The sequence below is a fragment of the Pseudopodoces humilis genome, chromosome 1 (genome assembly GCF_049639895.1).
Source record: "Pseudopodoces humilis isolate 2021_Gansu_Grassland_sample_001 chromosome 1, ASM4963989v1, whole genome shotgun sequence".
Lineage (NCBI taxonomy): Eukaryota > Metazoa > Chordata > Aves > Passeriformes > Paridae > Pseudopodoces > Pseudopodoces humilis.
The window spans coordinates 41,752,162-41,777,909 of record NC_142200.1 but is presented as its reverse complement, the minus strand read 5'-3'; the positions used below and the strand labels follow the sequence as shown (position 1 = coordinate 41,777,909).

General features: G+C 39.5%; 1 protein-coding gene across 26 annotated transcripts in view; it reads left to right on the top strand.

The window, feature by feature from the left end:
- The window catches only part of DTNA (dystrobrevin alpha), a 221,036-nt gene that overhangs the window by 159,137 nt on the left and 36,151 nt on the right, over positions 1-25,748 (top strand). For 12 of the 26 annotated variants that reach the window (XM_088058801.1, XM_088058796.1, XM_088058810.1 and 9 more), the window contains 9 exons: positions 1,672-1,757; positions 3,244-3,398; positions 7,630-7,735; positions 9,702-9,868; positions 12,234-12,358; positions 16,963-17,043; positions 18,939-19,028; positions 24,550-24,627; positions 25,260-25,352. In XM_088058801.1, coding sequence (XP_087914927.1) covers positions 1,672-1,757; positions 3,244-3,398; positions 7,630-7,735; positions 9,702-9,868; positions 12,234-12,358; positions 16,963-17,043; positions 18,939-19,028; positions 24,550-24,627; positions 25,260-25,352 — 981 coding nt within the window. The remainder of the gene's footprint in view (positions 1-1,671; positions 1,758-3,243; positions 3,399-7,629; positions 7,736-9,701; positions 9,869-12,233; positions 12,359-16,962; positions 17,044-18,938; positions 19,029-24,549; positions 24,628-25,259; positions 25,353-25,748) is intronic. The other 14 variants (XM_088058856.1, XM_088058862.1, XM_088058852.1 and 11 more) reach the window with 5 other exon arrangements.

Genomic DNA, 25,748 nt, shown 5'->3' with positions numbered 1-25,748 from the left:
CAATGGAGCATGTAGCATGCATCAGTGTACAGATGTGAGTATACCATTCATGTCTGTCCTACATTTATATGTTACTGCATTAGTCTGGTTTGGGATTAGCAGAGAAGGAGGTACAGTCACAGGCACCATGTCTTTCCAGAATCAGTTAATCTTTTAGTTCTGATCAGATGCAATTTTCTTCCTTAAAATTATGAGTGACAATGAACAGAGTAATTTCAGAAATATCGATGAAGAGCTAAATTTCTATGTACTACTATTGGCAGTGCAGTTAGACCATCTTACATAGGACATGATTGTATACATTAAACAGGAACTCTCTTATAAACATTGTGTTCCCTGGTAGAGTAGACTGAAGATCATGGAAACTCCATTTCCAAAAACTTACACAAAACTTAGTTATCTAGCCAGTCATTAATCCTTTCAGATTTTAGAAGGAAACATGGCTGCCATTTTGCTAATCTCACAAATGATGTCTTTTATTATCAAATATTACCTCTTTTTTAAAGCATGATGTCATGTCCTCACTGATGTCATTAATTAATATCATTAATTCATGTGGGAAGCTGTGAAGTAATGCCAAGGAGTTTGGATGATGGACAGAAGTTGCTCCAGTACAACTCTGGATTCTTACTGTCTTACAGTAATATTCAGAGAATTCCAAGAAAAACCACATTTCACCATTTGGATGTCAAGAAAATTAACATTAAGAAGCAGGTGAACTTAGGAGAGCATGTTCATTCTCATCTTTGGAAAGGGGCTGAACACTAAGCTGGGGCTGACAGGTGTTGTAGGGGCTAAGCGTGCCATGCAGTGTGTGAACTCATGTTTTTCTCATGCAGCTCAGATAATCAAGGGTTTCTGTGGTGGCAGGTAGTTATTTGGGACCATAATGGATGTAGAAGAAGAATGAGGATAGCAGGAGGAATAATAAAGTTAAGCCACTGCATGCTTCAAGACAGCTGGGGGAAGAGTTGGCAATGTGCCTCTTTGCCCCAAGACAAGCTCCTGGGTGAATTTGGGGTTTACTAGCATTTATGCATTGTAAATTGAAATTAGAGAGCGAGGTACAGCCTCACCTGGAGCAAACCAGGGACAAAACTCTTCTCAATATATCAACATACATCCTTTGATTGTTCTGGATGCAGACATATTCCCCATTTTTCAGCGAAGTCCTTTTTCAAGGTTCCTTCTGGTCAGGTGTATCATTTAAAGGCAATTGTCAGGACCTACTGACAGGTACAGATGAAGTTTGTGCATTAATGTGATCCTTGTGTGCTTTTTCACTTTTGTTCCCAGTTCTGATGTTTTTCACTTACTTGCAATCTTCTAGGTCCAAAAAATTCCAAAAGGGAAACCATGAGTGTGATAGGTGTCTCCCAGTGCTACTGTATCACAAATAGCAATAATAATTATCACTGTAGTGTGTAATGAGATAAACAGTTTAATACTGAGCTTCATATACATAATAAATCTGTTCTTAGATCTTTACAGAGCAGTGTACTGGTATGTATTCCCACAAAACAATCTTTCTTTTTAAAGATCTTATTTCTCTGTGTGTCAGTCCACATATATTGTGCATTTCAGTAAGTGATGTCAGAAATATGCATTGTAATTGAACAGATTCTCGTAAAGGGGACATACAAAATATGTCTACTTTCTGCTTTTAAACAGGGAAGGACATGGTAAAATTTCCGTTTTTGCTGTCAAAATGGCGTTGGCAACTCTTTGTGGAGGAAAAATCATGGACAAATTAAGATGTAAGTGATGTCTTTTGCCTGTTAAAAATTGTTATTGTTTGGGAGTTGCCCTGTGTATATCTCAAAGTAAATCCCACTAAATGTTTGATTAAACTTCACACTGAGGTCTTTAAAGACAATATATATACATATTACATATATATACTGAAGTTCTAACTGGTGGATTTATTTTTTCTGTTTGGGAAAATTGAATTTGGAATACAAATTCATTTGTATTGAATTTGGAATACAAATAAGTGCCTTAACATCATGAAGCATAATTCAACAATTTATTCCAATTATTTTTTAATAACATCTATGTCTTTTCACACATAGAAGAACAATTTATTTATGTACTATTTGTATTTTCTTCCACAGGGCATTCTTATGCCATGTATTTTGGTGAACAGGTTCTAATTTCATAGGATTTATTCCCAGTTCCCCAATAACAAAGGCATAGTTTACTTGTAGCTGCAATGGAAGACTTTCTGTTTAGTGATACAATGTCTGTACCTCAGGTCTAGAACAACATTTTCTAGACTTTTTGACCAAAAAACCTTCAGTTTCCACTGAACTTTCTACCTCAGCCCAAGAAAACTGAGTTTACAAATTACTGTTGATTAGAGTAGACAAGTACCCAGCTGAAATCCCAGGTGCTGATTTAGTCTTCCAGATTTGGTGCCATTTTTTAATACATTATTTCTGTGTAGAAACTCAAACACAGAATGAACTAAAGTTATAAATTATATATTGAGCACTATTTGTTCCCTAAGCTGCTTTAAGAATAGGAACTGGGTCCATCCAGCGGAAGGCTGAAGTACAGTAATGATTTTTTGGGTCAGCAGTCCCAGAGGCCTGTTGTCAGAATTTCCCTTCCAGGTTCCTGGAAATGAAGCAGCTGACACGACAGCCTGAAAAACAATAAATATTCCTTAGTCAGAGATCTCCTGCTAAGCAGAGGATAATTTTAAACAAGCAGAGAAGTAAGGGCTGACAAACTGACATCACTGAATAATAAAAGTGTGATATTTTTATACATAAAAAAGGGAGACGAGTGAAAAGTAATACATTGGCAAGACCTTCATTGCTTTTTGTGTCCAAGACAATAATAACTGACTTAATGAACCCATTGTCAAGATTTTGATCTGACATGGTAAGCTAGCAGTAGGCAAAAAGCTGATGTAGCGTATCTTGTCAAATCAGAGCCTTCTTATCTGATTAAATTACTGCCTCATGCCATGCATCAGATTTTGCTTAAAAATGACCGCACACAAGGAAAAACAAATCAGGAATATTTTGGTATTAAAATCAGTTATTTTTTAATATGCAAATAATTCTTCTTGTTTTCTATTGAAAGAAGTCAGAATTAAAGATGCAGTAATAACGGAGGTTTCCATAAGCCAAACATGTTTAGTACTTCTCTTTCAAATCAGATGATACTGACCTCAGAGCAAATCTGTAGCTCATACTGAAGCTGCTTTTCTTTCCTTGTCCTTTCTCCCCTCAGATATTTTCTCCATGATTTCTGACTCCAGTGGGGTGATGGTTTATGGCAGATATGACATGTTTCTGCGCGAGGTTCTCAAGCTGCCCACCGCTGTCTTCGAGGGGCCTTCATTTGGTTACACTGAGCAGTCGGCAAAATCCTGTTTCTCACAACAGGTAAATGAAGAGACACGGGATCTCAATCACCCCTCTGAGCAGGCCAAGACTCTTCTTGTCTTACACATAGGTGCATATTTGGCCAGGAAACACAGGGCTTGATGAGGGGAAGGTGCACTCTGCTGATTTCTCACATGTAGACTTGGTGCCTTCAACAGGAAGCTGGTCTCTATGGACTTCTTATATAACCACGAAGAGAGAGGAGTAGTCAAAAAGTGATTCAGAGTAGGATCTAAGCACCTGTTACATGTATACTTTAGGTATTATATATATTCATATCCCAAGACATGCAGTTCTCCACTCCATTTGTGGAATGGTGTTGGTATAAGCATACACAAGACTAACTTCTCCGTATCAAGCTGAAGTTCCACCCAAAAAAAAATCAAACTTCATGTTTTCCCAGTGATAGACCTACAAGTTTAGGAGAAGAAAATCACCTTAAAACTTTTTTTGTAAATGGGAATCCATATGTATTAGAAAACCCCCAGTGAGATAGGGTCAGGAAAGCAATTAATTTATACTGAAGAAAATACAAGATTTTTCTGCAACTCCATAGGTACACTATGTACACAACAGACTCCATAGGTACACTGAGTACAGCACATTGGCTTCAGCTAATACAAAGCACTTCAGAAGATTCCATAACTGTGGCTGGTCATCCACTTCTTCAGTGGAGAAAGAGAGAATTCCTCTGGCTCTTTCCACACATCACACTGTATAATTCCATAAATATGTAGTAAGGGAATATGCTGAAACTGGGACAACGTTAGAAATAAAGTTGTATTTTCCTTCTCTTTATCCTTTCATTTGCTAACTGAATACTGTTGAACAAGTAAGTTCAATGGAGCAGGAATAGAGTCATTTTCATGCAAAATAGATTCTCATTTTTTGTATTCGCTCAGTTCCATCACTAATCAATAGGCACTCCAGTCAACTGAAAGGAGATGTTGAAATTCATTTATTGAGTCATCTCCCAATTCATTTTAAATGGTAACGTTTGCATATGTGAAACTAGTCTTGTTTCACAGAGGGAGACTTAAAACAGCATTTCGTGTTCTGTTGAAGAATTTGTGTGGTGAAGTGACTCCTGGTAGTTCTGTGTTAAAATAATGAAAGAGTGCTCTTGCATGGCAACAGGGCATTCAAGCTTTGCATGTTGGACATGCTGTTATTATAGATGAAAAAAGGAATTTCTTTTCCTGAAAAAATGTAATTCAGGCCTTGTTTTTTATCTTGGTAGCCATCAGAAATGGCACTTGCTTTGAGATTGCATCCAGCTGAGTGGACCAGACCCATTAAGATACCTTTAGAAACATCTTCAAGCAGGCATTAGATGGTTTTGCTTACAGGCTCTTCTTAGAGCTAGCAAGAGTTAAGTCTCTGACTGATGTAGGTACACAGCAGATTTACAAAGCTGCAGTTTTGCATCTAGAGGCAGTCAAGTACTCTTGTAAATCTAGTCTGATATTTCGCTTAAATTGACTTTATGTAGTTCACATTACATCCTCACTAGTGATGAACCAGAGTTTTGAAATAAAATTCAGATCTTTATGATACCATGATAAATGGTATTTATAGTCTTAGTCCCACACAAGTCATTCTTTCTCTGTCTTGTATTGTGTGTAGCATTATTAGAAACTGATGCCTTGGAATAAGTTTGTCACTTTCACTTTTTCTCACAGTGGGTCACTTTTGCTTACTTGAAGCCTTTCAAACCCCTGATACATAGAGATTCTTCAGTTTCAGGGACATAAAAAATTCTGGGAATTATCTGGTTATGTTGTCAAATCCATTCAGTTTACATCTGAAAGGATTTTACCTTTTGCAGAAATGTTTCATTATTTCCAGTTCTACTGGTTTACTTGATCCAACCATGTACTTTCCTCTGCCTGTGAACCACTGCTAGATTGAATGGCTATTCAGAGTAGAAACAACAGTGTTTCCTCATCAGCAAATTTGTGGGATAGAAATGCTGGAGCAAGTGAACTAATGTTTCTGAATACAAATCTGTGGCTCAAAAAGGAGTTTTATCATCACCACTTTCCCCCATAGGTAGGACTGATGTGATGTTATACTGTGTTTGTATTAAACAGTATTGTTATTATTGTAAAAAAAACACTTTTTAAAAAAAGAAAATTATCTCAAACTAAAAAGATAGGCGCTAACTTCATTTTCTTAGCACTTGTTGAAGTGTTATTCCACAATCCTAGACTCCATCTGTGTGTAGTGTATATTTAGAAAACAGCTTTCAGTTTAAACTTTCCCAGCAGCTGAAAGAAAATTGCAGGAGGAAAATGTACGGAAATTGCTCTGATGGTGTCCTTTTAAGGGACACTGCTTTTTTCTCTAATCCATAAAATCAGTATCACCAGAGCAGTTTGGCCATAAAGCTGTCCTTGAGGCTAAGTTGCCTTATTTGGTGCCAATCAGATTTTAAAGTTATTGCTGCTTTCAAAAGCCCACTGCATTGTGGAAGAGCTGTTCTTATCTCCTCTATTTGCTTGTTCCTGTCTCCTCTGTTTGCTTGTTAGACTGACTGGTTGTATGTATCCCTTCAAGAGCAGAGGGCAGATCTAAGGCTACTCAGCTTCGCAGTATGCGGCACTGGAGGTCCCTTCTTTTCCTGGGCTTCCTTCCACCTTTTTTCTCCCCTGTGCTCTCAAGTTCTGCTGCAGACAACACAGACATTTGCTGGCAGCATTGGTCAGCAAAGCCATGCCAAGCATCCACAGCAGAAAAAGAAATCCACATCTCCAAAAGAAAGATCCTTTTCTCTGAGCTGATGCTTATAGCATAGGATGCCTATTTGGGAGTTATCTGCTCTCATAGCTGGGAAGGTGATTTGTACAACAAGCAGGTGGTAGTGCCTGACTGGACTTCCACACTGCAGTTGTTGTGGGGAAAGGTAGTATTCCAATGAGATTTAGAGCTCATATTCTGGCTATTTCTGTTCATTAAAGAATCAAGCCCATTTTCACAGTAGCCTGAGGTATTTTCTCCTAGGGACAAACATCTTTATATCTTTCCAAATATCTTGCAGTATTTCATCTCTGAGACTGTTGCAGTGTGAGATGTTTTCCATTGAAAACATCAGTCAGTGTATAAGAGAAATAATGTTTTTGTTTACATCTGGTGGTAATTGTGTATAAATAGAGCACAGATACTCCATCTGGAAATCTCAGCTCTTAAAAGAATTCCACAACACGCAGAGATGATACATGTCACTGCATAACTGCTTCTTAGCTTCCTCATGGGGTAACCACAGTTCTTTAGCAAGTTAAAGCAGCAGCTTATGCAATCAGATACGAAAATGTAGCCATCCCTTTGGATATGGGGATACTACTTAAATATGTATGTCTATAAAATATATCTACATATATTCTCAGCAGGGCTTGATATTTTTGCATCTTAAATTTTATTTGAGGAAGGCTCAGTTGCTGATTGAAAAAACAAATGAACTAAGATTTGTGATTACTTTTTCCAGACACCTAAGAAATTTAAGGCCCTAGATTGCATTTTTATAATAAACAGGGATATCTTAGCATTTAAATCTCTTTGAAATTTAGAGGGGCATACTTCTCTGAGTGCTTAAAGTCATGAAGAGTTTAGGAGCAGTTGAGTCCCTGGGCATATGCAATCTTGACACTATGAGACCTCACCCATAACTAGTTGCCATTGCTCCTCAGACAAAGTTTCTTAAATTACGGTAACAAATTGCCTGTGCTGGTCTCTCCTTATCATATCCATATCTCCTTATCCATATTTCTTTTGAATTTGTACTCCCTTGCCATATTTTTTCTCATTTTCTTTTTTGGAGTACTGTCAGCAGTACTTTCATTTGAAAACTGGTCATACACAGTGATGCCCTACATGCACTTGTGCTTGTCACATGATACTCAAAACAGATGAGAGCATGCAGAGTTGAATACCACCCTTAACCACAAAGCATCTTCAGGCAGTGACTGTAGAAGAGAGTCTGGAAGTGAGTGGGAGCTAAGTGTCTCCAACCCAGCCTTGTGAGAATGACTTCTAGTCATCAGTTGTATCGTTGTACCGACTAAAAATAGTCTGGAAAAGCTTTGCTAGTATCACTTGTTCTTTTTAGTAAATCAGGGCTACAGGCAAAGTGTTTGAAACTTATTCCCAAGTGTTTCTGTAGAGACAAGATAAAATAATTTTGAGATATCTAATTACTGATTTTTTGTGCATGTTTGTTTGCTTGTTTGAGCAGAAAAAAGTCACATTAAACACTTTCTTGGATACTCTCATGTCTGATCCCCCGCCACAGTGTCTAGTGTGGTTACCACTTCTGCATCGACTGGCAAATGTTGAAAATGGTAAGTAAAGAGATGCTGCCAAAACACAGTTACAAGAATAAACTTTGGTGTGATGATTTTCACACTCTGTATATGGTTTTGTAAAAGCTACTGTACTGGGTTCATTGACTTTGTGTGCTATTTTTACAGTGACTGGTAAAATATTTGGAGATATCTGTTGGTCATTCAGCCAGGAGCATGGCTTAAATTTTGCTGTTCTCAGGAAGTTAACCTGATCATGTCTCCTCCAATGCTCTGGATAAACAAAAAGTAATAGGACTTCATCCATTCACATGCTTATATTTGGTAAACTATCAAGACGACAACTTTTATTAGCTATGACATATGGCAGCAGAGAGGGAACAGCTTTGCAGTTTCCGTTCATGCAGTATTCCTGGCAGGATATGTCCAGTGCAGTGCAAAACACCAGCCAAAAGGTCCTTAGAAAGGATCTCCTCCTAAGTCTACACTGCCAGACCATATCCTCTGAAAAGGAAGTTCCCTGTGGATGGTGTGCATCCATTTCTGGTGATAAAAAGAGAAGGAGGAAAAATTGTATGTGTTTGTGTGCCAGACAAATCCCTCTTCCATTGAAAGGCACCAAGGTGGGTACGGTGATGTTCCCAAGTCCTTTCTGGCTACAGAGCAACCTATCTATCCCACCTTCCTCAAGCTGTTAACATCCATCCCTGTCCCTCACCAGCTTCACAGTGTTTCCTATCCTAGAGCAGAAACCCTTCCTGCTGCAAAATTCTGGCAAGGAATTAAACCCCTGACACATTCAGCACTGATCTAGATTTTCCCAGACTGAACTGTATGACAGAAAGAAAGAGGGTGCCTGGGAACAAGGGGATGTTCGGTACCCTGTGGTAATTTGGGTACGTGCTGTAGTGAGGAAAGAGGAACAGAAATAGCTCTATTGCCCAGAAGGTGCTTCAAAATATCTCGGTGCTTTAGCGTCCATAGTGACTTGCCTTCTTGTCACTATCTACTTCTAAACAGAGAACATGTCCCTCCAAAGGCCAGCTTTCCAAATCTGGTCATCCAAAGCTATGTGTTAAACTCCCTATATAGGTACCTAAATGACACCACTTGTACAGATGAGACAACTAATTTAGAGACAGTAACATGTCTAAGTACACTTTCATCCTTCCAGTAGTCACACAGCTGAGTTTGACTTTCCTCCAAGTTGCCTCACTTTAGCTGCTTAAAGCACAACAAAACATTCCACTTCTCCCAGAGGTGCAGCTGCAGTAGATTTTCCCACATACAAATTTCCTCTATCATAGAATAGTTTGGGTTGGAAGGAACCTTAAAGATCATGCAATTCTAACTCCCGAGCAAGGACATCTTCCACTAGTCAAGATTTCTGAAATCCCCATCCAACCTTGAACACTTCCAGAGACAGGTCATCCAAAACTTCATCAGGCAACCCAATCCAGTGCCTCACCATCCTCACAGTAAAGATTTTCATGCTAATACCTAACCTACTATGTTTCAGTGAACACATTCCCCTTTGTCCTATCCCTACATGCCCTTGACAAAAGTTCCTCTCCAGCTCTATTGTAGCCCATTTAGGTGCTGGAAGGCTGCTCTAAGGACTCCATGGAGCTTTCTCTTCTCCAGGCTGAACAATTCTCTCAGCCTGTTTTCATAGGAAAGTCCTCATCTTTGTGGCCTTCCTCTGTACTCTGTCATGTATTCTGTTAGATGCTGAACACTGAACACACACATTTTTTGCTGCTGTGAGCAGGAGGTACAGATACCAGCTCAGAAGTGAAGAAGGGTTTCGTGCCCCATATAGGAAGTGCTGCCCATGGCTTAGCACAGGTTTCTGTACTTTCACGAGTCAAAGCTGTTGGCAGCATCCAATGCTGCAGATTGCTTCAAACAAGAGAACACCTTTCACTTTGGGGTTTGTCCATAAACTTTTTCTGGATATTTCTTTGTTTCAGTTTTTGGCTCACCATTTCTTTCTCCCTCACAGTCTTCCACCCCGTCGAGTGTTCCTACTGCCACAGCGAGAGCATGATGGGGTTTCGCTACCGCTGCCAGCAGTGTCACAATTACCAGCTCTGTCAGGACTGCTTCTGGAGGGGCCATGCCAGCGGTTCCCACAGCAACCAGCACCAAATGAAAGAGTACACGTCATGGGTAAGGGAAGGCTTCTGCCTCGCTGCAGACTGCTTTGCCCTCCAGACATCAGAGAAGCCCCCAGCCACAGCTCTGGGCAGCTGTCTGGCTCAGACAAGCTGGAAACTGGGCTGGCACTTTGGATTAGTGACCCTGTCTAGGCGGCCCTAGCCTGGGGAGCCATCAGGAGAGCGTGGAGGTGGGAATGGTCTTTTCTGGGTGAGGATCTGGGGTGCCTGTGACGGTGTGTGCCGCGGTGAGGGCAGCGCAGGAGAGGCTGGCAGCAGAGCACCAGGCTTATGGCAGCTTCTCCCATTCCCACAGGACTCACGGTAAAATCGTCATTGGCTTGCTCTATTTGGCTACGTGTAAATGAAATGATGAATACTTAATGCTCATTCATCAATATTTTCAGTTGAGTGGCTGCAGCATATGCGTAGCATTTGGGCTGATCCTGGCATTTTATTATTTTTGTTGTTAATCAAAATAATGCAGTGTGTTTTATAAACTGAAAGAGAAGTGTCAACAGCTGCTGGAACCTTAACCTTCCCTGAAGTGCGAGACCCGGGGACTCAGCTTTCCATAGACTGGAGCAAAGCCCCAGTAGAGCCCCTTGGTTACAGAGCATCAAAACCCTTCAGGGTTCAAATCCAGAGATCAGCAGAAAATACCTAATTAATCTCAAACATTTCAAAAGTATATTGTCAAAAAAAAGAAAAATTATGCATAGAGCAAAAGCTCCCATTTGTACAGTGCTTTTTTTTTTAACAGTGTTTATTTTTTAACAAAGTTCTGAAATTTAATATTTTTTAAATGTTTGGTCTTCTGTTGATGGAACAGGCAAGGGTTAAATTTGACGTGGTTTGCTCTGTATGCCAGTCATACAGCCCTGCACTGTATCCCAGCAGACTTGGGTCTGTAATTGTTTTTGTGGGTCCTAATTGCTGCTTGCATAGACACAAGTGGCCAGAGTTTAGTATCTGAATAGGAAAAGTGCCCACTGTGTAGCTCAGACTCCATTCCTAACAGCAATTTGTGCTATAAAATCCATTTTTTTCTGTAGCCAGGGAGCTGTAATTATAGGTAGGAAGTAACTGGAAAACTTAAGATTTCTGCTCAGCGGAAGACAAAAACGTGACCACATGCCTAGTGCTTTCAAATGTTTCCTTGCCAGAAACAAATGTTTTGCTTCAAGTTTGAAGTTGCCTTTCTGTAGCATTCATTAGCATTTGTTCAAACCTGGTTACATTCTCTATGATGCATCAGTATTGAGCTCCACATGCAGATTGGAGGTGTTCATGGGTGCAATGGAAATCAACTGTTCTCAATTCAGAGTGAAATTGCATTTATAATGAAAGAGCTTGAAGTTTACAGATTTAGGTTGGATTTCTCTAATATGGACTTGGTGGCAGTCATAAATTGATGCAGGATGTGTATGCATATATGTGTATGTATGTGTATTTCTGTCAAATTCCAGAAAGACTTTTCAATTTCAGCCTGTAGAGCTGTGTTTTGGGGAGAGGAGGCAGTGTAAGGATCACTTAACCCTCTTTTACTGGCAGAGAACTGAATCAGAGAGCCGAGTTGAATTCCCTGAAAATCCCTCACAAAGCCTAAAAGACACCCTAGATCTCAGAGATTACTTAGACAGGGAGTTTACTCCTCAGCTGCATAGTCTCCAAACAAAACAGGAAGCAGAAGATACTGATTATTATTTTTATTTTTTTTGACTGATGAAAATTATGCTGCTTCTGCAGACCCTCCCTGTCTTCTGGGGACAGTGACAGTACCTCAGTCTCTTTTGAAGTGCTGTTGGCACAGTGGGGCAATTCCTGGCAAGCCCCTGTCTCAAATTTCCATTCTCCAGTGGTCAGTGGCCACAGGAGGTGGAAGAGAAGCTTTATAATAGCAGCTAAACAGTACAGGGTACTGGAGGTGAGAAGGGAAGTACTATTGAGAGGGAAGAACAAAGCAGCCTGGTCCACATCTAGGAGGGAAATGGTGTCCCATACAGTGAATCTATAGGGACAAGGATACTCAGATCCCAGGCTGGTGAGGTACAAGCCAGCACCAGTCCACGCGACGCAAACTGTGCTGTTCTTTATTCAACACTGCTTGAATGCAGCACTGGAAAAAAGCCATGGCAACTGTCCCTATAGATACACCTCCCAGGCAACTCTAAAGGCCGCTGAAGATAATAGTAATCCTTCCCCAAACAGAGCACTTCTTGCCTTACCAGACTCTGGGCGTGGGAGGGGGGTCAAGGGGGATGTCAGTCCATAGGTAAGTGAGCTGTTAGAGCTTCTTGTTGTTTTGTGCTTCCTATAGCAGAAACAGTATGCACCTTACTTGTCCAGATTACCTCTACCTTCCTTGTTCCTCCCAGAAATCACCTGCTAAGAAGCTAACTAATGCACTTAGCAAGTCTTTAAGCTGTGCTTCCAGCCGTGAACCTTTGCACCCAATGTTCCCTGACCAGCCTGAAAAACCTCTAAACCTGGCTCATATTGTGTAAGTATCTGTGTGCTGTAGACAAAGTAAGCTTTGTTGTAGGAGTTGCTTGCACCAAGTGTAGATACTACAGCTCTGAATAAAGCAGGATGCAGATGTGGCTTGTCCAGCTCAATGCATCACAAGTGCAAGTTTGCTGGTAGGGATATTTAGTGTAAAAGTGTTCTTCTGGTGTGACTTCACTTGAAAAATCAATGGGAGGGATATATGCGTACAATCAAATACTGGGACACAACATTGGAATGTCCCCGTTTTCCTCAAGAGATGTCCATGCAATTTCATGGAGTTTCAGCACTTTGGGATGTATTGATGCTGAGAACATCAGTTCTGTCATCTAGACACTCTTAACTTCTGTGTATCACAGGTATGTCTTGACACAAGGCACCAGAGAAAAGTGAAATCAGACCAATTTTGTAAAAAAAAGTGTCAGTAGTCACTGACTTTAGTGGAGCTGCGTCTTCACCCAACCCTGAAGAACTGTGTTAGTCTGCATAAAAAGCGTGCCTTCAACTGCCAAGTCACTTGAAAAGAGTCTATTATCCTTATGTTTTGATATGTTGAAAAAGGAAGATTTTTTTTTGGTATAGTAGCATGTCACTACTTTTTTCCTGCAGGATTCAAGAAACCCAAAGCAGAATGAAAATGTATTTGTGCAGGGTGGGGAAAATACCATTTTGGATGGGTTTTTTTCTGAAGCATGTCCACTACACATAGTGTCAGACACTCAGATTTTCTCATTTATCAACTTGGCTTACCTTTGCTTCCTGCGTCCTTAAAATAAAAAGGGAAAAAAACATTAAATTTCCCATAAAACTGAGGAAAAATTAAGACAATGGTTGGAAGAATGGTACAAAGAAAGTAAGTTGGAAAAAAATATTCCAAAAAATACTGTCTTTAAAGTATTTCTCTTATTCTGATAAATTTCTTAATATCTTTCTTAAGGCTCCAGGGCTCCTGACTGAAGCATTTCAGGCAGCAGCTATTAGTATTGTTATTTACATGCTGCATATTTATGTTACTGGCTACTGGAACTGCTCTAGGCTGTAATTATTTTACTTATTTACCATTGTCCATCTTGAATATTTGTATGTAGCATCTTTAAGGGCAAGTGTACACCAGCCATTGTGGTCTGGAACAACACCTGGAAAGTTCACCCAACCTCCCTGACATTTTAAGAATGAATTATGCTGATGGTCTTCCTTATGTGATTATAGCAGAACTTCTTCAAGGTGTAAGAGAGTGCTCTGGTCTTCAGAGACAAGATGCCTCTGACACATCGTGCCAAATCCCTGTCACACTTAATTGTCAGTTAAAACCCCTGCACCTCTTTATGGGAGAGTACTGGGTTGTTCTTTGGCAGAATGATCCAGAGTTGGATCTGCTGAGCCTCCCTCACTGCTGTGCCTGGTCCTGCTGGCAAGTCAGTGATAATTTCACAGGGCAGATTTTGGCCATCCTTAAGGGAAATGAAGAGAGACAGAAAGCTTGACACAGAAAGAGAAGCCTCTGTTCTGTGTTGGCTGGGGGATCTTGAAGGCCTGGGGATATGTCAGAATATAAAAGGTAGTGAAAATTGGGCTACTGTGAATGGATTAAATGCATTTAGGCAAGGCAAGAGGAAGGTACCGTAATTAAGTAGGAACTGATCCAAATTTTTGCTGTGAAATTAACACCTTCCCTTATTCCTAAATATACAGGCAATTTAGAGTGATGGGATGTGAGAACAAACCACCATCTATTCTGTTTTATGACGGTTTCTCTTTATTCACAGATTGATGGTAATATAACTTGGCAATATATATTGGCTATAATGATGCATGAGTGAGAAACCTATAAGTTGTGGAGGTATCATGATCTCCAGCATAATTGACACAAATTATCTGAGGGGAGAGGTATGCTACAGAACCTTGTCGAGAATATCTTCTCGCTGATGGGATTTTTATTTTTAAACATAATGGAAGTTGAGAGAAACAGCTCTGGGCAGGAATCCAGGCAAAAAGGGGAGTTATATTTGCATTAGATGGAAGAATTTTGGCAACAAAACAGTATCCTTTTCTTAGCTTCTAGCTTAAATGGGGACAAGTGCTCCCTGCATTACTACAGAGACTTTCCTTTTGATTATTCTTCCACCTTTGACTGGCATCAGACAGAAAGACTGCATGATTTTTTTTGTTTCACTGGTGCCACACAAAATCTTGAATTAAGCAAGAAATACACAAAGGGCCTCATCTAGAGAAGCAGTTATTAAGGTGTCATAAACCTGATGGTAGAACTCCTCCCACTGATGGAAGGGTCATTTGTCCTCTCCTTACATAAGATTAGCAACATGAAACAAAGTCCAGACTGCAGAGATAACAAATGGCATGTCCAGTGCATCATGGAGTTATTTTTCAAATCCATTCTGCACTGGCCGGAATTAATTTTCATCTTAAGCTTGTGGGAGCATTATTTTTGACATCATTGTATACAGGTTAGAGCAGCCTGGAGCACTGTGGAAAATTCCTCCTATATAATTTGGTTTATTACTGAGGATATATGTTATGCCATAGCATGCCTTTATTACATAGCATATTTCAATAGCATTAAGTGTTTTCTGTCTCCTTGAGGACAGTTAATTCAGTATCAATAGATTGCTTTTATCAGAAAGCTTAATCATTCACTTTCAGGAGTTTAAAAATAACCTCAGAAAAATATAATTTATAGTCAATAGGTGAGTTGTCCTTTGCTTTACAATGAAGTCTGTTGTTCTTGTCTTACCACATCACACAACTCCATGTGTTTGAACATCCATCTGAGACTGAACTGGAACCTGAAGACTGTGATAGTGGGCATCAGCCTTTAAGAAACTTGCCTTGGAAAGCTGCGGATTAGTTTAATATAATTTTTTCATTATAAGAATCGACAAAGTAATGCTAATCAGGAAACCTTAGCAAAGTCTTGGAGTTTAGAGATATTTGTACATGAGAGCAACTTGGCTTTTGTAAACAGATTAATGACCTTTTATGCATAGAGGCTCTCATGCTTTTTGCAGAATCAGGGTCATAAGAATGGAGTATGTCCAATGTATTACTTAGACCATACAAATATTAAACTGACAATTTAATTAATGATCTCTTTTCCATTTTATTCTGCCTGCAAAAGAGATACTTGGTGAGTATTTTTCTTCTTTAGTAGAATTGTTGGAGGAAAAGCTTGGAAAAATTGTGATAATCTCAGTATTACCAAAAAAAAGTAACATCAAACACTTCTCTATAAGTACACGTAAGACTAAGGACTGCTTCTCAAATTCATGACAGATGAGAACTGGAGATTTTCATGTGGTTCTGCAGATGCAGGGTTAGGTTAAAACTGTATCTTCATATAAATAAATTAATTTTACATTCCACATTCTACCTCTTTCTTTTCACAGTTTTAAACTTTTTAAAATCAGTGTGGCATTATCATGCTGAGAAATTCATTTGGATTTTTCAAATACCATAATTTTTGCCTGTTTTATAACAAGTTTCAGGACAAAATATATAGTAATAGTTCACTTCTATGCAGAACTGGCTTTCTTGGAAATGTTTTGGTTGACCAGTTGTCTTGCACAATTGGAGCCCAGTGAATATTTTGCAGATGGCTACCATATTTCAATTTGCACATCTGCAGAATTCAAAAAGCAAGATAGATCTTCCACAGAGCCTCAAGGGAATATTAACCAAATTGTGGTCTGAATTACATGTGGCTTCAAATTCTGCTCATATCTGATTGAATGCCCTGTGATTTTAATAATATACCTTTTAGTTGTTCCTGAGCAGATAGATCTTTTGCCCAATGTTCCATAAAGTCTGCTAAAAAGGGCAAAGTTCTCCTTAATGGATACAGAAGGAGAAAATTATAGACAGGTTATTTTTAAGAGTAGATAGTAAAAGAAAGCGGAGGAAAATTACTTCTTGTTTCATTTTTTGTAAAAGCAGGAAATAAGGAATGTAATAATAAGATCATCATTACAAATGGGTCCTCCTGAACTAGATACTTACTCTAAATTTTGACTTGGGGGTTTGATATACCAGTTAAAAAGCTTTACCTATAAACCAGTTTAAAATTCTGCATGTATTTTATGGGATGCTGGGGGTTTGGGTACACTCTGGTCCCTGTGTGGATGTGGTAGCATGGAGCTTAGCACCAGGAATAACTTCATGAGAAGGTGTGCCATTTATTGGCAGTTCCATGCTGCAGACCTCCGTGCTGCCACAGAAAACTGACTGCCAGTGCCCATCCTGGCTGGTTGAAATCAGGGACTGCACCCTCAACTGTTGCCTCTGGGAAGGAACAATGGCATCATGGCTATTCTACCAAAGCAGGGGGAAAAAAGTCAAGCAGGTTGCTTAAAACTCACCTCAGAACACACAAAGGCATTATTTACCTCCAGGCCTAAGTACCAATGTATTCTTACCAACTTCTTAAAACCACAGCATCTGTAATTTGAAGCTATTACTATGTAAAGCAGAAGATGCCAGTTGCAATGTTATTTTAAACACGCTCATTCTGTTCTACCTAAATAGTGTTGCTGATGGAGGGGGTTTTGGTGCAAAATTAATGCAGCTGGATATTTTGCCTTTCAGGCCCCCCCGACCTGTAACCAGCATGAATGACACACTCTTCTCCCATTCTGTTCCCTCAGGAAGTCCCTTTGCAAACAGAAGGTGAGTTCTTACCTCGGTTTATATCAAACCATTATATAATAGTGGTGGAAGTTTGAATTTTCAGTTCCCTTACAGGGGTTAAAAAAACCAAACCCTCTCACACTGTAAAATCAAGAGATGTGAGTAGAATGCCTTGGTCAATTTGGACTGATACCCAGACATCTGAGCAGAGAGCTGGAGTTAAGGCACCCCAAGGTCCCCACAGCAGAGCACTGAATTTCAGCTCTCATTTAACTATTCTGACCCACTAAAGTGTGCTCACATGCAGCCCCAGGCACCCTCCCATTGGGACCCAAAATGGGCTACAGAATAGATGGTGAGAAGCCATTTTGTAGCAGCACTATGGGAATAGGAACTGGGAGGTGCCATTGCTTACTGGGAATGCCTGCACCATACTGCAGGATATGGATGAACAAAGAGAAGATGTCTTCATACTTGCAAGATACAGCAAGACATCCTTTCTCCTGTTAAATCATTCTGATTTTCATTAAAATCAACAAGGAAGAAGGAGCAGCCTTGGAATATGGTGACTGACCCTTCAGTAAACAAGCCAGGGAAGACTCATCAGAAACATAAATCCCAAAGAGGAGGTGCTTGCAGCTGACTGTGTACATTTTGACTCAATATTTTGGCTCATCCAGCCAAAATATGTGTGTAACATTTGCAAGCTGTTTGACCCCATCTATGTAAGCCTACAAATGTACACAGGTAGGAAGGTGGCAGGAAAATAACTTCCTGCTGCCTTAGGGAAGATGAGCAGTGTGTCTTCCTTGGGTGCATTTTATTGCTTCATTGCTGTGTGTGTCCATGCTTCAGCATTCCCAAATGACTAAACACAATCTCTGGGTATGCACAGCTACATATTTTAACACCAAAACTAAACCAAACTTGCAGTGTACACTGCAAAGTCAGACTAAAGATGGTTTGCTATTTCGTTGATTTGTGAATTTTGTTACCACAAGCTGTAAACTGTAAATTCACAGTGTTTTCTTAGTGCAAGTGGGTGTGACTGAGATGCTTTTTGAAAGCCAGTCCCAAAGCAGCCCCCAAGGCCAGATCTGCTGCTTATACAGAGAGACTGCAAATGCAGATTCATTTCTGTTGTTGGAATATATGGGGGTTTATGTGCAAGGCAGGGTAATGTATTTGTAGCCTCTCCAGGAGATGTCACTAAGAGCAGTGCTCTTTAGGAGCGTTACTGATGCTTCTGTTTATTCCCAAGACATCCCTGTGCTCAATCAACAACAGTGCACTTTGCTCCTTAGGCCAGGGACCTGCAGTAACGCTCACAGCACTGACTACTGTGCTGCTTGTCTTTTTTTGCCTGTAAAACATGCCCCATTATTTTACTTTAATCTTCTTTAGTAAATGACTGTCTTTAACTATCAGGTTTAAACCTACATGCTTCCTGAGCTGTTAGAATTCTGTTTTTTTCCTAGGAGACACTCCTTGATGAGAATCCCCTGAAGGCAGGTGATAGTACCACCCCCCTCAAGTATAAGTACCCAGACTTGCTTTTAAGTGGATAGTGTGACATCCCTGTACAGTTAAAAGTTTCCATGATGCAGCAGTCATTCTGGCTCTTTTAGAATTAACTGTACCCTGATATGTAAGGTAATTACGTTGATTGTATATTAGAAGTTTTGTAACTTTTGTTTCATTGGCATAGCAGGATTTTAGGAGTCTTGACAGCTTGTTCTCACTATTTTTATTTCCACCTTTTACAAATTTAATTTGCGTCTTTCTGTTGGAAAGAAAAAGCTACCCTACAAACAGCCAAGTCAGTATTCTTTCTAAATAAATTGGATTGATTGTTACAAACCCTCTCTGAACACTCTGCTCTCTGTGTATTCTTTCTGAGTTATTAACGAGGTTTCATTGTTTGAATCATTCAGGTTACTTGGGGGTATAAATGCAGCCAGTCCTGTGGCTGATGAGCATTCTCTTATAAAGCTGTATGTAAATCAGCTTCACAACAATTCACGGTCAGTATGAGAGCACTAACCTACTAATCGCAGTAGTTCTGTAGCTCATGCACTAAATCATTAGCAATTCTGCTAAACTACTCAAAATATTCTTTAGGAAGGTTCTGATGGGCTAGAGGGTTTCTGTGGCTCTAATTAGTCTTTTGAATAAACTTCCTGCTGGCTGTGGGCTTTGCCAACTTCTCTTGCTTCTGCACATCACAGGTCTTTCATTTTACCCTTTCATGTAGGATTAATACTAATGTGTCCAGTGGAAGTTGGAAACATTGCTTTTGAAAACTGAGAAAACTACACCTTTATGGTTTCATACATCATCAGTGTATGATTTGCCTGTTGTGTTCTTGACCAAGGAATGAAAGAGGCTTGCACAAAAGCCTGGAAATGATTCCAGGTCTCACAGCCAGCCTCCTCTGCCTCAGCTCTCGCTGTGGGTGGCTGCTGTTCTGCCTTAAGTGCTGCTTGCCAATAACCCTTCCCAGACCCCTCAGCTTTGCTTTTCAAAAGCACCACAGGAAAGGCGGATTTAAGTCCTACCAAAACTAATGAAAACTTCTCATTCACATAGTGAGTGCTGGATTTGGACCCATGCCTCTCATTGCTGCACCTTTTTCCAGCATTCCCTCACATCTCAGTGACCTAAAGGAAGAGCCTATTTCATTCTGCATGAAAAAATATGCAATTGCATAAGAACAGTTTCCCCATCTTTTTTTATGTGGAGTGGAATATCCTTTACTTTTTTTTTTTTACTAATCCACAAGCATTAACTATAATTCAGTAAGAATTGTCGATATGAAGGTACTTCTCTGCTAAATGCCAAGATCTTCAACCTGGGTTAGACTAATAACTGTATCTTCACCCATTCTTTTAAGTTTTACTGTTACTATAGCCCTGGGAAAATCAGACCTCATTAGTGGAAGCTCACCCTCTTGAACATCAGAGAAACAGACTTTGATGGCTCTGTTTGAAATTGTGCTGATTTTATATTAAATACTCCATAATTCATATTAAAATAAGAAGAGTGCAAACTGTAGAGTAAAATTTCTAGCTGGATGTAATCAACACTAAAAGCTCTGCTGGCTGTGTTTTTACTGCAGATAACTTATGGTTGCTTTAATTTGTGTTGCAGTCTAGTCCAGAGGTTTCAGATAGCTTTAAGTAAAGTTTTTATGTAATTTGAATGTTTATTCAAAGGAGAATTGGCAGAGAATGTCATTCATAGCATTCCCATGGTATTTATTTCAGCTACTTGTGTTCACGTAGGAGCATAGCCATTCTAACCAGTTTCTCCCTGAAGCAGTAAATGCTAAATTCAGCACACCAGCTCATTCTGCTGCTGGAAATGGATAGCATCTCCTAAGTTCAGCACACTATCATCTTTATTTCTGGATACGTGGGTGAAAACCGGAAATTAACTGGGAAGATGGAAAATCTTGTTAGAGGAAAGACCTTTGACAATTGGTAAATGCAGTGACAAATTGCGGGGAACAGCTGTAAGGAGATGGAACATTATATACTATTTACACTTTAAATGCATCTGAAGCACAGATTTTGGGTGGGTACACAATTACTCCAAAGCTCAAAGGAAGTTGGGTTCAGGCTTTCCTAAAGATGCTTTTTAATTTCTTCAAACTGCTTTAGAATTAAAGTCCACTTAAAATTTCTGTGCTTGTTTGCTTAGTTTGAGCCAGCAAGTGCATAAGAGAGCTTTAATGAGGAGGTTGGCTTAGCAATTTACAAGCACCTTTCTTCTAAATATATACAGTGTGGAAATTGGTATCAACAATAAGCTCTGTGCAGCTCAAGAACAGCTTTAAAGCACTTGTGTTAGAAAAGAAGAAACAAAGAAGTCTGTGATCTTCTCCCAAATACCAAATCATGGTCATTTGCTGTGTTGACAGCTAACATGATTAAAACCACAAGGCCTGTAATTCTTTTGCTGTAGCTAATATTCAGGGGGTTTCTCTCATTTGTTTTTACAATTTCCGATAGCCTAGAGGGCAACAGAACAAGGGAATATTACTGTAGAGTAGGTAATGTCCTTGCAAACCCAATAATTTGGATATGTTACATCTAAACAAGCAAATTTAGCATTATAGAAACTTTTGTCCGGTCAAGAGAAATAACTCTATATACTGAATTAATGTTTTTTTCCTTATTTGAATAATTTTGTTCCCCAGTTGCAGTCTGTCATGCTGATTTAAAGTATATAGCTGCCATAGCAATGGGTACAATCTCCTGCTCTTTCTTTATGGATGTTTCCTTTAAGCTATTGAATTATTGAGCTTAGGCAGGATAAGATGAAACAGAATGTTTTTTCTTGCATTTTTCTCAGTCCCCCTTCACAGCTGATGCATTTAGTTCTTCTAAAAGAGTAATAAACTGCAATAAATGGTGTGATGCAACACATTCTGGTGAACTTGAAATGACTTGGCAATTGTGTGATAGATAGAATGCGCTATGATATCAGATACCCATAGCCAAGGAGAAATTGAGTCTTACTTAATGCTGAGTCAGAATGGCTGGTGCCTTTTTTGAATTCCATGTAAAAGTTAAAGGAATTGGATATTCTGCCTAGGCATAAGAAGAGATTAGGCCAGATTTCTAGTCAACAACTAACCTGGAGCAAAACATACTGATTGCTGCTGTTGTCCATGTACAGACATGTTGTCCTGTCTATAAGGAGTGTGGTAGACTTGAACTGCATGTTGTCTTTGCATGTTGTTTTCAGAACAAGATGAGGAGCCTTATTTCATCAGCAATATTCTACCTGGCTAAAGGAAAGGTTTACATGTTTGATTGTTTAGTAGCCAGGTAGACACTAATAAGGGCATAACATTTACACCAATATTGTTAGGTCTATATCTTTATAGACATCTGCCCATAGCTGGAAGGTTTGTCTCTAAATTTGGATGGAGAAGCATTATTTGGCATCTTACAAGGTGTTCCATTTTAGCAGGAATATATCTTTAAAATATCTGTTCCAGTTGGAAACTCGTGCCCATAACAATCTCTGAAGTATTAGTTGTATTTTGGGGAATATGTGGAGGATGTAGGAAGATACAGAAGAAGAAGAAGGAGAAATAACAGCTCTTCCAAATGAAGGACAGTTGAAGGTGGAATCAGGGACAAAGGTGAAAGAGATTATAAAGGAGGCAGCCTAACCTTGGTATCCAGAGATACTGAAATTATAAAAGAGTTAGTAAGCATCTGGAGGATAATAAACAAGAAATAATCACCATAGATTTGTCAAGAACAAATTCTATCAACCTAATTTATTTCATTGACAGGATGACTGATCCAGTGGGTGAAAAAAAGAAGCAGCAGATACAATACACGTTGACCTTAAAAGGACTTAAAACATAGTCCCAGATGACACAGAAGTACCCAAAGGAACTACAGACATAGGGAAATTAGTAAAAGAGCAATATTGAAAATGAATAATGGCATTTTCAGATGTTTGCTGTCGCTTTAGGAGAAGGACATCTGCTGGTATTCTTCAAAGCTATCCTAACTAAGAAACTATGCACTATTTTTCATAGTGACTTAATGGAAGCAGTAGAGTGAATATATCCAATTTGTAGATGCTACAAAGGTTGAAATAGTTATGGGAAGGAGTGCTTGGAGAGCAGTTTCTAAATAAAAAAAAAGTAGCTCCGTAGCAATGGTAGTAATTGATGTCCAAATGATCTGAAATCAATTACAGGAAATTCAGTAATTATAAGTGAAAAGTGCTGTAGCAAGGAAGCAAATAGTCAAATAAAAGATGGGAGCATAATTGGATGGATAGAAATATTTTAACAGAGGACCTAGCAGTTGCAGTGAACCACAAACTAATTGAAGTCAGCAATACAATTGTTAGATTGCATTTCACCCTTGAACATCATCTGGAAAGCCATTAAATCTCACTCCTCAGAGGAGGAGACATCTGCCTAGAGGTTTGCATGCAGTTTAGACCAACAGCACAGGGGCAGATATGCTAACCAGCATATCTGGAGTCCAGAGGAGACACCCAAACATAAGAAAAACAGAGAAGACGTAACTCATGAGAAAAGGTTGAAAGGTTAACATTTGTTTGATCAACTAAAAAAGAAAGGAACAGAGATAGGCATGGTATCAGTTGCTTGGTGAGTAATCCTTGCTTGTCTGTCTCTCCACACTTTGTGTGGCCTCTGGAGCATAGGAGAGGAGAACTGGTGGTTGGTGAAGGGCGCACTGTTAGAAAGCAAGGCACAAATTCTGCTCTGGGGCCTGCAGCCTCCCACTATGGCAACATATTTATCTGTACTTTTAGAATGGAAAGGTGCATTTTTGGCTGAAATGGCACATCCTGTACCCCTTGAATGCATTGAATGCATTTTCCTTCTGTAACTGGGAAGAAAACATGTGGAAAACACATCCTTCTAGATGGCATGGAGCATGTTTATCTGCATGGATATTGCCCCAGTGGAAGTACAGTACACATAAGTAGCATGCTGATGGGCAGAGGAATGTGAAACAAGCATTTTTCCTTGCTGTGCTGTGCAGCATTTCATACAGCTATCTTACAAAATTATTATACATCAGTAGGCTTGAGTTCTTAGGATAACCTTTGGTCCCATTCTTTTCAGAACCCCACCGCCAACCTTGCCCTCCCAAAAGGAGGGGAATTACAAAAATTTCACCTCACTGAATTACTTCTTTGTCCCAATATTGAAGGTTCTGAGGATTTGTCATACACCACATTTGTACAACATCATCTACCTACACACACCCAGTTGGGATCCACAGGTGCGCAGGTGCATCCATGCTCATGTACCCATGAGGTGCCAAACAAAAAAAAAGTGAATATTATTTAAAAAGAAGAAAGTAAAATATAATATTGTTTTGCTTTGTTGTATCTTAAACCAAAAAATGCTGCAGCATGAAAAAAAAAAGAACATTTCCAATGTTTCCCATTTTTAGCCAGTGGTAGCTTGTTAACATGGATATTTAAGTGTTGGGAAGGATGCGGTTACTGCAATCCATTAAATACTGTAATTAGGAAAAAAAGTGTGTTTGGTGAACTATATATTATTCTAAATCAACAGAAGAACAGTACTTCTGAAAATTAAACTGCTGTATCCCATCACTGCATCCAAATAAACATCTTCCCATAGATTATTGAAACCAACTTACAGTTAATGTGGAGAAAAGCAATTTAGCTGTTATGGTAAAGCTTTCCCAGCTTGAAAGCAGCATTTGAGACCATGTTTATCTCAGAATCCATCTGGAAAATACACCAGCCTTCATCTCTCCATTTGAGAGAAACACATTTTGTTTTGTCATTTCTGTAGTGGAGACTTCAATAGTTCACTTTTGGAGAACAGGAGTGAAAACTTGTAATTCCTGATTTTGCATTTCCTGAGGTTTTCTAGAATTCCTTTAAATCTATTATTTTTATTCAGTCCAGAGCACTCAAATGAGCTTCTCCAAACTCTATTCTGTAATGAATTTCAGGCATCACTGTTTATCCTCTTCTTAGTTTTCTTGTCTTATTAACTAGCTCTCCTTCCAAGAATACTGAAGTAGAGCAGAGCAAACTGCTGGCTAGGGCTGCTCCAGCTTTCTTGAAAGGCAAAGGGTAAGTTAAAGAGAGAGAGAGTATGTTCTTAACTTGCACTAACACAGCTAAACCAAAAACTTTTCCTCGATTTCTCCCATTTTTAATGTATTCTATATATATCTTTCCTGAGAAAATTGTCATAAGCAATTAACCCAGTAAGCTAAGTAAGGCATGTTTAAATATATTTATGTACACCTGAATGCATAAGGTCTTGATCAGACACTTCCAAGCAAATCAAGCTTGTGAATTCAGTGTGTCAGTCATGTATGTTGTCTGTATTACTGTTTGTGTGCAATATATAGTATATTGGAACAAATAATGCTGACCTCACAATTTGCTTTATTATGTAATAAATGGTACTGTACAGCTCCAGAGCTTCAGTCCCTGGCCTGATCTGGCGTCTCACTGATTTCTGAGTCTGGCTCAAGTGGGATGCTGCCATCCTAAATCACTAAATACTAAGCATGTAAATTATAATAGTAACAAAATAATTTCTGCACTTGATGTGTTGTTTTGTTTTGATTTTTTTTCTCTAGGAACACTGAAGTATTCATTCCTAGATTCCCATTTCACAATCTTACTTGCTCCTGCTCTCTCTGTTTATCTCTGTGTCTGTCTGGACCACACCCTGTCCCCCGCCCCTGTTTCAGGTTACAGTACAGTCTCGATGTTGCAGACAGGCTGGCCGATGAACATGTGCTCATCGGGGTGTATGTCAACATGCTGCAGAGCAACCCCGCACGGTTAGTGCAGGTTTGGCACCTCTGGGGGACCCAGCAAAGGGACCTTGCTCAGCCAAATGCTCCCACTGTTTCCTCCCAGCCACGAGCTGGAGCAGCTCTTCATGAGCACTAACCTGAGGTGAATGTGTGTGGGTATGTCCTCCCAAAGTTGGTGGATTGTGCCACTGGCTGCTATTCTCTCTACCGAAGCTCACAAGGTATTGCCAAGTATTGCAAATAATTGCTTAGTTAAGAATGGCTATGCAAATTGTTTGGGATACTGAGCTCTAGGCAGTTCAGGACTTGGTGGTGGCACAGAAATCTTCACACAACAATGATAAAACGTGTTGTCAAGGTGTTAATTTTTGAGATCATATATAACTTGTAGCATCACCTTCCTTGAAAGTTAGAAACTGT